Source organism: Rhinatrema bivittatum, chromosome 5 (genome assembly GCF_901001135.1).
Source record: "Rhinatrema bivittatum chromosome 5, aRhiBiv1.1, whole genome shotgun sequence".
Lineage (NCBI taxonomy): Eukaryota > Metazoa > Chordata > Amphibia > Gymnophiona > Rhinatrematidae > Rhinatrema > Rhinatrema bivittatum.
This window is the reverse complement of record NC_042619.1, coordinates 212512551-212531083: the sequence shown is the minus strand read 5'-3', so window position 1 is coordinate 212531083 and position 18533 is coordinate 212512551. Positions and strand designations below refer to the sequence as shown.

The 18533-nt window shown below is 42.9% G+C and overlaps 1 protein-coding gene across 1 annotated transcript in view; it reads right to left on the bottom strand.

Moving 5' to 3' along the window:
- The window catches only part of LOC115092335 (amine oxidase [flavin-containing] B-like), a 112197-nt gene extending 94194 nt beyond the window's left edge, over positions 1–18003 (bottom strand). The window contains exon 1 of the mRNA XM_029603125.1: positions 17876–18003. Within this exon, the coding sequence (XP_029458985.1) occupies positions 17876–17921 (46 nt within the window). The 5' untranslated portion in view covers positions 17922–18003. The remainder of the gene's footprint in view (positions 1–17875) is intronic.
- Between the last annotated feature and the right edge of the window lie 530 nt (positions 18004–18533).

Here is an 18533-nt window from a genome sequence, read left to right as displayed (position 1 = left end):
TTCTACTTTATGCCTCTTATTTTGTGGAATATTTGTTCTAATGTCTAATACTCTGTCAAAAATGCTCTTTTCATCCACGGTAGCGAGTCTAACATGAAATTTAAAAAGTGCGGTGGCAGTGCTCAAACCATAAGCCGAATATTGCCACAGACAGACATGGTAGCTATTGGACCGGGTGTATCCTGAAAGCCCTGATGCAGGGTAACACTAGCAAAGACCCAGGAAACTTTGCTATCATGACGGCTGCTTCTTCCTTGCTCTTGCACTAAGCAACAGGGCTAAAGGATAAAAAGTTGTGCAAAGAATCATCACGACGTTACCTTTTTGACACATGTCTTTAGGAATGACCTGCTTCAAATATTTGTCAGTAGCTGTTCAGGACAGATACATCTGCTGCTTCTTTTCAGCACATTTCAAAAATCTGAAGAGTATTCCTAGAGGGAATACTCATATAGCAATTGTCGTCAAATACACGCATAGGTTACACCAGTTTGCAAAGCAAATATACACGAGTATGTTAGCTTTGAAAATTATCCCATCATAAGAAGATAAATGCCATGCTGGGTCAGACCAAGGTCCATTGAGCCCAGCATCCTGTCTCTGACAGTGACCAATCCAAGTCGCAAGTACCTGGTAGATCTCCTAATGTAGATCTGTTTCTCCTTGTTGACTTCCAGGGATAGCAATGGCGTTCTTCAGTCTACCTGCCTAATGGTGTGTGATTGACTTTTTATCTTGATTATGTCCTCTGGCAACAGATTCCACAGCTTGATTGTTCACTGAGTGAAAAAATTCTTTCTATGATTTCTTTTGAATCTGTTAGTTGTTAGTTTCATGGCACCTCCCCTTGTTTTAGTATTATTTCCAAGGGTAAATAACCAAACCTACCCCCATACCATTATACCTGCTAATTTCTACACAGAAATGTTTCAAGGACATTCTTGTGCATGCTTTTGAAAATCCCAACATACGTGTATTAAGTTCAAACTCCTCCCAAATTTGCCCCCCCCCCCCCAACCCAGAATGCTTGTTCAGGCCAGGTAAAAGTACACGCATACAGGACGTACATGCAGATTTTTACCTTAATATTTTGCAGGCACTGGGTAAGGCTCTGTTTAACCTTCAGAAATCCTATTTTGATCTGTCCATCGGTCCATCACAGGAGCTGTCCAGACCATGGTGCTGACAGCAGTGAATAGTGGATTAATAAATCCCCAAAGTTTAATTGGTCATAAGAACATACGTTTTATCATGCTTGGACAGAGCAAAGGTCTAGCAAGTCCAGGATCCTGTTTCCTACAGTGCCCGATCCAAGTCAAAAGTACCTGGCAGGATCCCAAGGGGTAGATAGATTGAGATTCCAAGCTGCTTATCCCAGGGATAAGCAGGGGATTTCTCCAAACATTTTTTAAACCCAGCTACACTAACAGCTTTCACCCCATTCACTGGCAATGAATTCCAGAGTTTAATTATATATTGAGTAAAAAAAATTTTCTCTTGTTAGTTTTAAATGTATTGTCTAATAACATCATTGTGTTTCCCCTGGTCTTTGTACTTTTTGAAAGAGTAAACAACTGATAAACGTTTACTTGTTCCACTCCACATATTATTTTGTAAACCTCTATCGTATCTCCCCTCAGCCATTTCTTCTCTTTGTTTTAAAGTATTATAGAAGTAACATAAACAACAAAAAGCCAAATTTAGCTTATTAGATCAATAATGGCCCCTCGGGCAGGGTATTTACTGTCAGTTAGTGCATTGTCCACACTGAAGACACTTGTTTTTACCGCAAGTTCACATCACCTCCAGGGTGGGCATTCTTCGCCAGTAAATGTCACACACATTTCAGTTTATTGCTTTCATCAATGCGACTAGTTCACATGCGCAGATTATATCTCTGCTACAAGGATTATTACCTATTTTTTCAAAAGAATATGCATTTTTCATGTGTGTGCATACTCCATTTTAAAATACAAGCATCTTTTTCATATGTGATAGGCACAGAAATAAAGGTTAGCCAAAACATATATAAGATGATAACCACATATTACATACATTTAATACATTTCTTGACTAGCTTTTGGGACAAGAAATATATTAACTCAGTCCATAAACTTAGTCCGGATAAAATTATCCAGCTAACTTTGGAGGTATATTCAATAGTGCAGATGCACTATTGCATATCGCTGGCTATTGTGATGCAGTACGACCTGGCCCGGGGCAGAAACAGCCGGGACACAGAAAAGCAGAAGCTGGCAGTACCAAGCCTAGCCACCGGAGGGCGCTGAGGAAGGTAGCAAAGACTACACTTCCCAGGTTCCCTGAACCAACACCTGACCCCTGGCTGGAGGATGAGCAGGGACAGGTGGAGGAAATTGGGGCTGATCCCTATGACTCAGCAGAGTCCATGGACGTTGAGGAAGAGGGCGTGCCACTGTGGTGGAGCTGGCCACAAAAGCCTGGCTCCTCAGAGTCTCAGGAGGAGGAGATGGAGGTAAGCTGGGGAGAGGAAAGCTCCAGCTGTTCCTCTATGGAGCTAGAATAACCAGGAGGTTGGGGGATGGTAAATCCTAGGCTTAGACAAGGAGGTTTAAGAAATGTTGAAAGGATATTATGGTTCAAATGCTGTTTACTTCTAAGCTTGCTAAGGAGGACCTAAGCAGTTAGGCTTGGGGATTTGTACAATCAAGCAGGCATTGTGCAGGGCTGCAGCCGGTGAGGCTACAGGACTCCATTAAACCTTTTTTGTGATAAAAGCCTTTTTCTCCGTGTACTGTTTGGGAGTGCCAGGACTAGCCCTGGCACTCTGACTAGAGGCTGTGAGGAGTCCATAGCAGCGCTGTGCATGAGCTGTGCAAGTGGACGGGACGTGGCATAGGAGGGAAGCCGGAGGCCTGAAGCCCAGCAAAGCCCCACAGCATGCTGAGCTGATGGGCGTGATCGTGACACTATCTTAAAGTTAGGAAGATAACCATAGCCGGCTAACTTTAGGACAGTTCTTTAGCTTAACCAGTCATCTGGCTAACTCTGAATATCGAGTTAGCTGGTTAACTTAGCTGTCTAACTCAACTCCTCCCAGTTATGCCCCCTGAACATCCTTAACTTATTCGGTTAATTTCTAGCCTCCTAACTTATTAGCTGGCTATAATTTAGCCAGATTTGTGCCCAAATATTAATTTAGCTAGCTAACTTCTGAGTTAGCCGGCCAAATGCTTTTGAATATGGACCTCTTTCTGTTTGTTAACATTTATTTCTGTGCCATCAAATTATGTTATAAGGGAATAGCCATTTATCCTTCCTACCTCTTCCACATGCTTTCGTTTTTATCAGGACTCAGACCTCAAGAGATAAAGACATATTGATGCCCCCTTGAAGTGATATGTTGCCAGTTAAATACCATTTTACTTCATCTGTGGCACTGTGCCAAACATGGGTGCTTCCAGAGGTGCCAGGTTGCTACTTACATAACGGCATGCTTGTAACAAGTTGAATAGATATTGTGTAATGTGTGCTTTGATGTTTTATGGAGTGAACTAATAAATGGACACCTAGCCAGTTTTTTGGGGGCGTGTGACCCATGCGATTGCACAGGGTGCAGACGTGCGGTGTTGGTGTGGTGTGATGGCATCCTCTCCCCAACAAGTTGGGTGGATTTTCGAAGGCCCGCGTGCGTATAAAGTGGGGTTTACGTGCTTGGCAGGGCCTTGCGCGCACCGCATGCATTTAAAAAACAGTCCCGGCCACGCACGTTAACCCCGCTGCACGCACATGTGCTGGGCTCTGAAAAAGGGGTGGGATGGAGGCATGGTCTGGGTGGGACGGAGGCCGGACAGGACAGCGACTGGCGCACGAAAAATACTTCTGCTCTGAAGGATAGCTAGGTAGGGGTTAGGGGTCAGGGTGGAGAGGGTGGAGAGGGGAAAAGCGAAGGAAGGTTAAGCAAGGGGGTAGGGAAGCTCCCTCCCAGTCCACTCCTTAATTGGAGCGGGCTGGGAGGGGGAACTGGGGAGGCCCGATTGCGTCGCCGCGCATATTTACGGAAAATTCAGCCCCTCTGCGCGTGCCGCCCACACATGCAGATGCGGATTTTAAAATCCGGCACAACTGTGCGCGCAGCCATGAGATTTTATAATATGCGCGCGCTGGCGGGGGCATACTATAAAATCAGCATGGCCATGAGTGCGCCGGGAACGGCGTGCATATACACTCACACATTTCTTTTAGAATCTACCTCGGTGTCTTTTCTGTCTTCTCGTGTGCTGGTGCTTTGGCTCCTACCTCATCATTAGGCTGCAACCAGCAGCCTATCAAGTATGGACTCTGCAAAAGTCAGGCCTACCTCTGTAGCCTCACGCTACTTGCTGCATGTTCCCCCTTTCCAAGGAAGCAGCTGGCCCGGGAAAGGAGGTCACAGATTCAGATCATCCTCTGGTATTTCCAATGCAGTAGTAACCTATCGGTGTTCTGCTGCCCCCAATCCTCTATAACAAAATGGGCCAATGAGCCTTTTAAAAAAAAAAAAAGGTCACTGCTGCCAGGAAGAGTAGTCACATGGTTGATGTTGACTGCAGCAGCTCCAGGCCTCTGGAGCCGCTACAAACAACACCAGGCCTCATAGCATGCGTTTTCTTGCAGCAGGAACCTCCCCCAAGGCTCTCCTTGCTGCTGTAATTTTTTTTCCTGCGCAGCGATGGCAGCAGTAGTAGTGGCTCCATGGGCCTGCTCCTGCTGCTTCCCTCCCATCACTGCAGGGCAGTGGGAAGTATTCCAGCTGCCTCCCCTCACACATCGCCCTGCCTCTGCCAATAGGAGTCAGCGCAGGGATCTTCCGCCCCAGCCTCACCACTGCTATCAGCTACTGGCCATGGCCCTGATGCTGGGGCCGTGGCAAAATATAATGCTAACAAAAACCAGGATCGGGGCCTTCCAGCCCCTCCCTCTTCCCACACCAAGGGACACCACCCTCGGGTCAGGAGCAGCAGCAGGAAGCCTACACAAATCCTGTTCTTTTGGGGGCCATTCTTTTGTTTTACTTATACAGAGGTGAAAGGTGAGATTGAGCGAGAACACATGTGTGAGAAAATATGTGTGTGAGCATGAGTCACAGAGCGCGTCTATTAGGGACCATCTGAGACCAGGTGTGTATGTGTGCACGTGTGAGTTAGTAAGCTTGTGTGAGAAAGCATGTGAGTCAGAGAATGAGTATGTGAGCATATGAAAGAGCATGTGTGTGAGCATGTATGAGGGAACATGTGCATCAAGGAGCATGTCGTGAGCATCTAAGAGAGAGCATGTGTATGAGCGAGCATGAGTGTGCATGCATGTGAGTCAGTGAGTATGGGTGCATGTGCGAGTTAGTGAGCATGTATATGTGAGTGCATGAGATTATGTGAGGGAGCATGTGTGTGAGCATGTGAGAACGTGAGCCTACGCTTGGGAATGAGCATATGAGAGTGTATGTAAGAGAAGAAACATGTGTGAGAGAGTGTGCATATAAGAAAGAGGTTAAAGTTTGTGCACAGCCCCACCCCCAGCTCTGACTAATTCATGAAAATCTCAGGGGGACTGTAATCAAACATTCCCAGGTATGGAGAGGGGGGATATTTTTTCCTTACTGGTTTTAAAAATTGGATTTTATTTCATATGCCTGCTGCTTTGAAATATTTTATTGGTGTTTAAGAAAAGTTTTATATAAGTTTTTAATTATTAGATGATCTATTTATCAGCTGTTTTGAAATATTCTTTATATTAATATGGTTTTATTATTATGATTGATGTTTTATATTTCTTGATTCTAATGTTTTATGAGGAATGGTGGTGATTCTATTTTTCCATTGTTGCACTGTGTACAACGCTGGATTCTTGTGCTTTCCAGTTCTACATGTTACTATTTAACCTTTATAGTCTCTTCATTCTATATTTGGTGAGGGTCCATCTGTGTGTTGCATGTGTGACTCAGATGAAGTATTCTGCTAGCGTATAGTTTCTGTATATTGATCTCTAGCAGCTTGGCTTGTTCTGTTTTCCTAATAGGAGGTGTATTGGTGTTCCAGTGCCCGGTATAATATTTTCAGTGCTGCTTTATCATAGATAGAGTTGTTGCTATTTGAGTCCAGGGAGTTAGAGCTGTTCTGGTGTGGAAAGTTTGCTACTTAGGTGGTAAGCATACTTTTTGCAGGGTTTTGTGTTGCAGCACAGAGTTTCTGGTAGTGGAGAACGTTTGTGCTGTTGTTACTGAGGTGACACCAAAATATTAGTAATTTTTTTTGTATATAGAGCTGTTATAAATAAATACGACTTGTGGTTTTATCCAGGGGGTGGGCACCAATTTCAGTTTTCGCACAGGACGCCAGTTAGTCTAGAGCCGGCCTTGAATGGCCAATACTTTCACAAGCCTCAGGATAGCAAATGGTGAAGAATATATTAAGAATGTGATGAATAAAATAGAACAGAAACTAGTGTTGTAACATTTGCTTTTACTTAAAAAAAGGAATAGATGTAGCTGAGCAAGGGCTTTCAGTCTTTCCCTGTGCTGAACTATTATGTAAACTGGTAGGCAGGAAGCTCAGTGGTTTAATCTCGCTAACCTCAACAGGGAGACCAACGTCTTAACAGTGAGCAGTTCTGCAAACTTTGCCTTGACCCCATTTCGGCTGTGGCTTTCCAAACGTAAACAATGGAGCTTGCTACCTGGGGCGTGCACACAAGTCCCGCTCATGTGCACACGGATCCCAAAACAAATAACCCCTGTCAAGATCCTCTTGGATTTCCTGACATGTACCGAAACTTTGGTATGGATAAGACACCAAGCACAAACGTTATTAGAAACACACAGCAATTTCAGAAGCCTTCTTACATATTCATTTCATTTCTTAGCATTTATCGATTGCTTTCCAAATAAAAATCGCCCAAGGCAATGTGCAGCAAATATAGAGCAATTACAGAAAAAACAGAAACAGAAAATAACAGCAATAATAAAACAAAGAATTATTGTCTTGCCTCAAGTATAGTCCCAACCCAGTTAATTCTTTCCCTTCAGAAAGTAGGCTAAAAAGTGACATTTGCCTTATCAACAAAATCAAAGGATAATTTATTGGGGCATCTACCAGTGCATATGTTTAAAAAAAACCCATCAATTTAGTTGTCCTATTTTTTGCAAAATTTTACATTAATGGCAAAAGCTTTTGCAGCTTTTCACTGAATCTTTTGCTATGGTGAGAGTTTTCACGAGAAGTGGCCCACTATCACAAAATTATTGGCCAATGGAGATTTTCACTCTTCATGCACCCTGACTAATTCACCTGCACACAACCAAGCCCAGGGTGGCAGATCCCAGCTCTAGTGCCGACTGAGCTGGAAATACAAAGGCACAGGAAGAAACTGTCAGGTCAAAAAACAGAAAACAAAAACTACGCAAGCACGTTTAAGTTTCAAAAATGCTTGCATGCAGCTAGCATGTGTAATTTATGCCTTCATATGGAATGCACTAAAGTACGTACATACTTTTCATCTGCATAGCAACCTGATCTTCAAACACAAACTACACACTATGCAGGTAATTTGTCTTTGAAGATCAGATTGGTTGATGCCAAAGTCCACTCCTGTATCAACAGCATTTCACCTAGCAGGCTGAGAGACCTTTTATGAGACCAGCGTAAGAATTCTCCAAAGGTGACGCTGTTCCTGAGCTGTCAAGCCCCCAGAGGTACCTTCTGCAGGTACTTATTAGAACAAAAATAATTAATAGTCCAATATATCACCCAAGGGAAAAGCTAGAAAGAAAACTACAGGAATTCAAAGCAACCTGTTTACAGTCTCTGGAGAAGAAAGGGATTCAAGCCCATCTGTAACCTCCTGATCCACTTCTTAATCGTGTGATTTGACAAAGCCGTCTAAGTGTTCAGACTCACAAAACACATACAGGCCAATGCAATAAATTGCACGTAAAAAACAGGCCTCCAAACTGGGCACCCGTTTTTTTTACCATGCACACTTTCACCTCTCTTGGGTGCTCGATGCAATAGGCAAATGAGCTGCTACGCTAAAAAGGACGCACTAGGGATAAATTGTGCGTCCCTAGCGCGTCCATGGATCGGGCGTCCAGGAGACATGGCTGTGCACGGGTTTGGACAACGGACGCTCAATTTTACAAGCGTCCATTTTCCTAACCTGTGGACACTCGTAAATCGAGCATCTGTTTTCCTATCCTGACCACTGTCAAGACTTTTTTTTTTTCTTTCATGCTTCTGCTTTCTTTGGTTCCTCCTACTTAGTATCGCAATGATATTAAGTCAGAGGAACCACAGAAAAGCAGTATTTTCTGCTGGCGTTAATTTTTGAGGGTTAAAACGTGTGTGTTGGGTGCATGGTGATTTTGTACATCGGGGGGTAATAGCTAACAGCCTCATCAACATGGCATTTACATGTGATGAGCGCTATTAGCTACGCGCTGGTTTGAACGCATGCTTTGGATACGCTAATCCCCTTACTACATCAGGGATTATGGACGCGCATCCAAAACACACATCCAGCCACGTGTTAACCTGTGCGCTAACCTGAGCGCACGATATTGCATCGGCCTGATAAAGACTGCCCCTAAAGATCACCTTACATTTAGCTGGAAATTATAGGCCACATCTAGCTCCTTACTTCAACATCTCAGGGGGGTAATAGTAAAACTTTCCTTTTATGCAACTGCATAGGCCTAGATGCATCAGGAACAATGGAGATCTTCAGCGAGAGAAAGGTTTTCTCTTCCTGCTTTGAAATAGATCTCAACACCAGTACGTCTAACTAAGGAAAACACAAATTCCACCCTGAACGTAGTCTTTTTCTGGAGACAGAGCCAAAAAGCTGCCAGTCGAGGCATCCTAATTTGAGAAGTTCTATGCACTGATTTGTGTTTTGGAGATGTTCTGGTGTCTCTCTTATGCTGAGGTGCCTGCCAACTTATTTCCTGAAACAGAAGGCTCTGGGGAAAGGAGGTCAAGAGCTCTCAGGAAATTTCAAAGCTTCTTCTAAATAGCTTCCAAACAAATCCTGCACAGTTCCTCTGGTTTTACTCCTCATTTTATTATCCCAATTCTCAAGCTGGCAATCTAAATATTAGGGATGGCCACTGAACATTTTTTCACTTCATTTTGGTTTTTAGTTTGGTGTTTTTTCTTTTTTTTTTTTCTTTTGTTGTTTGTTTTGTTTATCTGAAATGCAAAAACAAACAGCAAAAGAAATACTTTTAAATAGAAACAGGAATAAGAAAAAAAAAAAAAGGAGAAAATGTACCAAGCACAGTCCTTGCATTTTGTAGGTGAGTAAAAAGCTGGCTTGAGATCTTTCTTTCCGTTATGGTGGATTCTGCCTCCATAACCTCCCGACCTTTCATCTCCACTGCCTCTCCAAATGATGTTCCTGTAGACCTCACAGCTGCGGGACTTAACACAACTGCCCCAGCTCCTCGCCACTCAAGCCACAGGTCGCTGGGAGTTCCCAGACCTTCCACTGCAAAGTGGCAGGCAGAGAATGCTGGATGGCATCTCGCTTCTCTCCCCGCCTGGCTCAGAAGCTGGCATGGGAGATGTCGCCATCTGCCCCGCTAGACTGTGCAACACAAGGAAGGAATCAGAGTCGGGTAAGTCTGCTATCCCCTTTGATATGAAAAGAAAGTTTTTCAAAAGGTCCGATGGACAGTAAAGAGAGCCAAGCAACATGTGGCCACCGCCTTGGATGTAATATGAGCAGGAGACACTTTTGATCAAGTCAAGGGACCTTAGTGGCAGAGGAAGGGAGAAGATCACAAAAGAAAGAAGATCTGGGACAGCAGAGCAGGAACCCAGCACCAGCAGCTTCCCCACCAGAGAAGAAGACCGTACGCCTTCAGAAGCAGCACACAAGCAGGCAGTCGGGGTAGACAAAGTGGTCTTTTCCTGCTGACATCTCCTCTGCTTTAATGCTTCTTGAGAGTCGTTAACATACAACGCTTTGGGTAAATCAGGCATCAACTTCTGAATAAACTGCTTCTGTCCTAAACAGCCCAAATTGACAAACAGAAGCACTTCCATGCAAACCTGGCTCATAGCTCGATTGCATTTCTGAAAAATGAAAGGAAAGGTTCTCTCTGGAACACAGAGGGTCTCTCATATTATGCTACAGAGACAGATCATGTCCACCATCTCCATTTTCCTTCATCTAAGGTTTTATTCTGTTCCCTGGCTTGAGGCTCAGGAAAAGTTTGTTACTCCATGCATTTTTGAAACATATTAAAGTACTGCATTTTTAAGTCTGTTAATTTCTATAAACCTTGCTGTTATATCTTTTGCAAATCCAACTAAAACTGGAATCCATATTTACTTATCTCTTGAGTGAGATTAACATAAAATATCCTTAAAGCTGATCACAGATGGACCTCTGCCCTCACAAAACCACAGGAGCAAATGCACTAAAATCCCGGAGGCAGAAAAGGGAGACCGCGGAATTTCCATCCGCAGAAAACTGAATCTGCCACCCACTGCAGAACTGAAAGGGAAAGTTTGGAATGAAAACAGACCATAAAAAGGGAAGGTCTGCCCATTTCCTTGCATTTCGAAATCAGTCCCTTTGCTTAAATATCAAAATGCTATATGGTGAGTGATTTTTTTTGCCATTCTCTTCTTTTTGTATGAGCGTTCCCTCGTTGAAGCTGACGAATGCTTTTTCAGATTTGCTAATTTCGTGGCAATATTCCCGCATGTATGCGAGAGGTTTTCCTTCACCCAGATTCAGACTGCGGATCATTTCTGGCAGAATTTTATTGGGTGGCTTTGTCAAATAACAAAAACCAAAAGGTTGCACTAGGTTAAAAAGAAAGGGCTTGGAAGCCCCCCCACTCTTCTGTGTATCTCCAAAAAATGTGGCTGCAACTTCCAAATAAAATGAATGACTAAAGTAAAATGGTTTGTTTTGATTCATCTAGTCTTTTGCTTGGAAGCTTTCTCTATGGCAGACATTCTGAGCACGATTCTTCGATTCTAACGGGCAGCATGGTCTGATCGGCAACCTATGTAGGGCCATAAAACCAAACTGTTGTGGGATTGTGTACATAAAAGCAACTGATACAGAGGCGCAGGCGTTGTAGGATTGCCAGATAAAGGCCACCAGACTCATTTTGCTGCCCTGCCGCAATACCGCACATCCCCCTCGATCTCCAGTTCTGCCCTCCCTTCCCCAGCACGAAGGACGAGAGACCTTTTATCTGGATTTAGCTCAGGCCTTTTCGTTGGTAGCTGAAGATGTGTTACAGGCAAGTCTCTAGAGGGCTTGCAGTCAGGGAGCCTAACTTCCAAACCTATCAGTGGTACAGCATTTGCACGTGTAAGTGGACCGGTGGAGATTCATGCTGGGCACAATTTATTAAGTACTACATTTTGCGGCTCCGAAAGCATGCGCATATGTTGTTTCAGAATGCATGAATATTTTCAATGCAAGACGCATACCTTCTCTACCCGTTTCACATACAAAATCATTGTGACTCTGCATGAATAAACACCCAGAATTGCAAGCAGAGGCAAGCATTTGATAAAATATGCTCATTCACTGTTTTGAAAATACTTGCACATGTACTTGAAATCACAAGTTTGCCAATGCCTCCACCAGTTCACCCAGTCCATCCACAGTTCACATAGACCCTCTAGAACTTCATCCTGAACCCCCACTAGTTCACCCAGATCTCCCATCCCAAAATTGCAGACAACAGACAAGTCTGATTTCACTTGTGTGAATGGCACCAGCTTCTCCTTGACCTTTTGGACATTTCAGCGGCCTTCGACACTCATGACCATACTATACTACTCTCACGCCTGACCCAAATTGGAATTAGTGGCTCTTTTTTAATTGGTTCTCCTTATTTCTCTCTGACCGCTCTCAGCAGGTGCATGTTGGTTCATCAGTCTACTCTCAGGTCCCTCTTTCAACAGGTGTCCCACAGGGCTCATCACTCTCTGCAGCTCTTTTCAGTGTCTATCTAAGATCACTTTGCAAGCTATTAGGAGGATAAGACCTCCACTATTGCTTATATGAACATGATGTACAATTGTTTTTTCCAGCTTCACCAGATGAAAAAAGGAACTCGGGTCTAATCTTGATATATCTGTCTGCCATAAAGAGCATCTTTCCTTATATTTACTCAAAATAGAAATAATTTACTGTTCCTTAGTAAAAACCACTTGTCTCAACTCTTTTTCCCAATACTCTTCCAGGATTGCACTATCCCTTTAATCCAAGAGGCTTGAAATTTAGAAATAATTGTTTATTCACAGCTATCTTTGAACGATAAAATGTGGTTTTATGCGAAAACGTATGCCAACATCTTGAATCGAATGACTTCAGGACAGTCCTTCAATCCTTAATAATCTCTAAGTCCGATTACTGCAACTCCATCTACCTAGGTTTGCCAAAATACACTCTTAAGTCCCTCCAAGTTATTTAAAATTTGGCAGCCAGAATTTTGTCCGGTAGTTCAAAATATGATCATATTTCACCCGTTCTTAACTGGCTCCCTATTGAACAAAGAATTAAATTCAAAGTCTTCTCTATGTTACATGAGGCCAAGAGCAGTGAAGCCTCTGCCAGCATCAACTCACTGCTAAAAATCTGCCAACCAACAAGATCGCTAAGATCTTCCAGTCAGTGTCTATTAGACATCCCAAGCTTTCAGAAAATATCTAAGGCACAACTGTTTAAGCAAGCATTTGAACTATATTTTTGTCAGGAAAATTATTTTTCTGTAACTTCCCCCATGCTTTTTGAAGCCATGATTTGTTTTTTAGTGTACTATTTTATGTGTCTTTTTATATATCTACATTGATGATTACAACTTGCACATGTGCTCATTTGTAAGCTACTTAGACCCTCGAATAACGCAACATATGTATTTTTAAAAAATAAATAAATTAGCAGGTGAAAAAGCATATAAATCAATTTGGTAATGCATATGCAAACTAGCAACTATCATGCATACTTCAGAACTCCACCTGGGGACATCCCTAGACTCCCCCTTTTTTCCCCAGTAAAATGTACACGTGAAACTGAAAATATGCGCATACTCTTGATTTTTATAAAAAGCATATACATGCCGTTTACATACTGTATATATTTTTATGCATGAAACCCCTTTAAAAATTTCCTCCTGTTTGCACCTGCAGCAATGGAGGATGAATTGACTTGACGTTATGGTTTAAGATGGTAGCCTAGCCTTGCTGCTCTGACTAGCAGAGAACTTAATCCCTTGCAATCCTCACTTCAACAAGGTTCTATGAACCTATCCCTCTAGTATTTAACTACTTACTAGTGAGTTATCTTATCGATGATAATAAAAGTGATGACTGCTATCTTGTAGAAGCTATTCTGTGCAACTCCTGCTGAGAACAGAAGAGCGAGCACCTGAGGATGGTTCCCAATCTCTGGTGAAGCCCAGAGATAAAACTTTCCTATATGCCTGCCTGAGCTTTGGACCTCCATGACCTTCTCTCCCAGAAGCGGCAGGTTGTGGCTTTCCCGCCATCCCACCCTCCCTCCCTCCTGCCAAGGCCTGCTGGCTCTCAAAACATCAGCCGCAAACTTCATCCCCAGAGAGCGACAGGCTGAAACTTTTCTCTCCTGTCCGCCACCCTCCCACTCGACCGTTGCAGCCTTTCTGCTTGCCTGCCTGACCTTCCCGCTCTACATATACCAGTCAGCCATTGCCTTTGCTCCCCTAAGAGCAACAAGCTGCGGCCTTCCCACCTGCTCGCCTGTCCTCACTCCCGACCATTACAGCCTTCTCACCCACCCGCCCAACTTCAATCATAATATTATGCAAAACAAATACAAGGAGTAATTTTTGACTCAAAACTTTTGTTTGAGACAGTTAAGAGTCTAATTAAAGACTCTTCGTCACATCATACTAAAAACATTAATTTTACTAAAACATCATGTAATGATTACGAAACAGCACCATCAGAAAAAATTAAAATGTTGAATCAACAAATCATCTATTCCTACCCTCTGATAGCAACAGAAGATCTATCAGCACAAGATAAACGGTCATCATTTGACAGAGTATCAAAACTGGAGATAAGCAAAATGATTACCAAACTAAAACCTACTACACATCCCCTTGATCCAATACCAGCCCCCCTGCTAAAACAAGTAAACCAAACAATAACCCCTACAATCACAAGGCTAGTCAACCTTGCCCTTGAGGAAGGCTATATGCCCCAAGGTCTAAAACAAGCAATTATAAAACCAATTAAAAAAAAAAGAAATCTTGAAGACATGATGGCTGGAATAACTATTGACCAATCCCCAACTTAACCTTCATTGCAAAAATACTTGAAAAAGCAGTCCTTACCCAACTTGAAAATCATCTTGAAGACAATAAGTTACTTTATCCTAACCAGTTTAGATTCCGGAAAACCACTCAACTGAAACTCTTCTTCAATCTTTAACAGATCATATTTTACAAGTTTTGACTCAAACGAATCATATTGCCTAGTCCTAACTGATTTAACAGTTGCCTTCGACACTGTTGACCATAACCTGTTTTGCCAACAGTTGAAAACACTGGGATTGATGGAATGTTCTAAAATGGTTCACTTCTTTCCTCGCAGACAGATCATTCTAAGTAAAACTCAACAATTACTTGTCCAACACCTTCTAAAGCACAGCTGGCATACCACAAGGATCTGCCCTATCAGCAACATTATTTAATATCTACATGCTGCCCATATGCCAATTACTAACAGACCTGGGTTTAAACATTTTCCTATATGTGGATGATCTACAGTTCTATATCCCCCTAACAAAATATTTTGAAAATACATCTCTTATTTCTGAATATATAATTAAAAGAAAAGAAAAAGTAGCTCAATGGAAACTCTCAATGAACCCCAAAATAACTAAAATAATTTGGTTGAGCCGCAACCCACAAAAATGTATACCCCTAGAGCTAGATCTTGGAAGCTGCACAGTAACACCTGCAATCAAATGAGAGACCTAGGGGTCCAAATTGATGAAAATTTAACAATGAAAGCCCACACAAGCAAACTGATTAGATCTGGTTTCCACAAGCTTCGGATTTTGAGCCAATTAAAACCTCTACTAAACACAATTGATTTCAGAACAGTTTTGTAGTCCCTCATTTTCTCTAACCATCAGGAGTGGAGGAGTAGCCTAGTGGTTAAAGCAGTGGGCTATGGTCCATGAGACCAGTGCTTAAGTCCCTCTGTTTTGCCTTGTGACCTTTGGCAAGTCACTTTACCCTCCATTGCCTCATGTATAAACTTAGGCCTAGGTTTATCAAAAGGCAGTAAATATCACATGTGATATGAAAAGGGGTATGCTTTGCATACCTTTTTATAATTGCATTTTCCTATGAGAGAGACCCTACAAAGACTGTAGTAGTTAGCTATTTATGCTACTATAGGAGGCCCACCTAGTAACTCGAGGTGAGGTTTAGGTAGTAGTGTAGGGGTTAGGGGCCACTTTTATATGCAGAGTGAGATGTATGAACAGAACAGTACACTCTTGTGAAGATTTGATGTCCTTCAGAGTGAGGAAACTCACACAACGATGATATTTGTACAATGTTCTCTCAACCTAGCTTGATAGACTAATATCAAGCATGCGAAAACACCACAACGAGAGTTGATAAATGACCCTGTTAGATTGTAAGCTCTCTGGGGATAGGGAAACACCTACAGTACCTGAATGTAATCTACTTTGAAGTGCTGAAAAAAGTATAGAACTTAAAAAATCTACATAAATAACCTCAATTACTGTAATGTATTACTTCTAGGTCTTCCGACTAGCCACTTAAAACCCCTGCAACTTCTCCAAAATGCTGCAGCTAGACTATTGTCTGGAGCAAGAAAATTTGATCACATCACCCCAATACTGATGGCTCTTCATTGGCTTCCTTTACAGTCAAGAGTTCATTATAAAGATCTAACAACAATTTTCAATAACATTAACCTGAATAACAACGATCTGCTAGGAATAGCTTTTAAACCTCACAACCCACTGCAAACCCTCAGATCACAGAATAAAGGCCTCCTCAAAATCCTGAACTTAAGAGACTCTCATTTAATGTTAACTAGAAATACAAAGATTTCAATTGCTGGCCCTAAACTTTGGAATTCTATGCCAGAAGAACTTCGAACATTAACAGGTAAAAAGAAATTAAAAAGTGACTTAAAAACTTGGCTATTCCAAAATGCCTTCCACTTGACAGAAACACCCATTTCCCCATGAATCAAATAACCATATATATATTGTACAATCCCCCTTGCAAACCCCTAAAATCCAGCTCTGTCTTCATGTTTGATATCTATCGTTTCTCTATGAATGTTTATCCACTTTGTAGCACACATTATATTTTATAAGTTCTAACTGTAAACCAGGCGATTCTCACCTGGAATGACAGTATATAAAACATTTAGAATAATAATAAGCAGCAGTGCAGTCTAAATCCAGGCTTCCCTAATTCTCAGCCCACTGCTCTAACCAGCAAGCTAGGCCTCTACTCCTGTAAATATCTTCAAAGCAGATTCATCAAAGAATCTGACGAACCCTAGGAAAAGACTGAAGTTCAATCAATTGGTTTGTCAAACCTTTTAATGAGGGAAAACCTGAAAAAAAAAATCCATCCTAGCTCCTATTTGTGCCAAAGTTAGCATCTTGCTGTGGCACATTAACAGAAAGGCTAAGCGTACTCTGGAGCTCACTGGTGCCTCTGGGGAACGTGGAGGATTCTCCTTTACTCCCCAGCATGAGTTCTTGTGCCTCCGACTACTCCAGAGCAGGAGCCGCTGCAGAGTTAGAAAGGGAAAGGTTGCACTGGGGATGGCACAACCTGGGAGAAGGATAGGAGGTGGAGGGAAGGGGGTGATCCACAGCTCATGTACACGGTTTCTACTGGGCTGATCTGTGACACTCTCCCCCACCCCCTTTTACAATCCATTTCCCCTGCCGTACCACCTAACAATGACTGACTCCATCTCAGCTGTTGGTAAGAACCAGAGCGCAAATGGGGTGGCCAGCAGTATTGGGCTTTGCTGGGTAGGTCATGACCAAGGCGGCAGATTAACAGACATGGCAGAGACCAATTTTGCAAGAAAACAAAAAACCTGAATGACAAAATGTAATCTAATCCTATGCTAGATACCAAAGTGAAAAGCAAGGGCATTTTTTTTCTTTCTCCAGCCACTAAAGGAAGACCCTCTCGAACAGCTGCCCTGCTGGTGTGCCATGCATTCAGCAGCTGCTGTGGAAGGACTGGGAGAGGAGGGGGCAATGCCAACTACAGAACACCTTTGCATGTGAAGAACAAACTGCTGGCCCCAATGCCAGCAGAACCTTCAGATGGTCACCTTTGCCACCTTGTGCAGTGCACAAGCCCCATCCCTGCCGGCTAATAGACAAACCCATAGCCCCCTTCTGAGGCGGCTTCCGCTGTACTATAGGACAAGCAAGAGAAGATATACAATGGTCACGGTTTAGCTTTCAGCAGACAAATGCTAATAATTTCAGAGCTAGGACTGTTTCCTTCCTCGGAAAATCACTAATCTTTTCAGAATAAAGTTAAGTGGATGCGCTGTCACTGGCAAAATAGACATCCTGTGTCCCAGGGGGCTCCACACACTTTAGCTCAGTTACAGAGAAGAGTTTCCCCCCCATATATTTCTTTCAGCGGGCAAGTGCAAGCCACAGGCTGCACATTTATCCTGCAGCTAGAAGCCCCTCTTGTGCCTCCTGTGTTGCAGCTCTTGCAAACTACAGAAGTTAATCCTTCCTTCTGATGGCTGCAGCAGTCCTTTCCTGACAGGAGAGGGTTCTTCTACGGTGCCAGAGGTGTTGGACTGACCTGAGATGCCTCCTCCAATAACGACCACATCACATTTGTTGCTCATGGTGCTGCTGCCTTCTCTTCCTTCCCTGCAAGCCGGGCTCTGTGACAGCCAGACTACCTGGCAGCCAAGTGGGGCTGCTGGGGACAGAGCCTGCTACTTATACTCCCATTAAAATGGCGCTTGGAAGCCTTAACTGGGCCTTTTGCGCCACCTGCTGGGCTAATCTGAGTATTTTACTGTTTTTTGATTTGTGAGTGCAAAGAATAATGGTCCACAAGCAAAATATAAGTCCCTTTCATTGGACTAACTTACTCCTTCGGGCCAACAGCAAACTATCAAATTTTCTATTTTTCGTGTGTTTGCTGACCTTTATGTGCATGCATTCAAGTGGATTAACACAGCAACCACAGCACTTAATTTCTGAGTAAATATTTAACGTTAATAACCTTCCTTTATAAGCTGTATACGAGATTGTTGTCCCCCTGCCCAGAGCATGTCAAACTGCTCTGCTTCTTCAGCTGATTAGATATTTTATTTTATTTTTGGGTGGGTGGGTGGGGATCGGCAGTTTCCTGAGCTTCCACGAAGGCTGGGGGTCTGGTGCCACGAGCCTTCATTCGTAACCAGGCAGGGATTTTCCTCCCTGTGTTACATTTCTTCACAATTTACTTC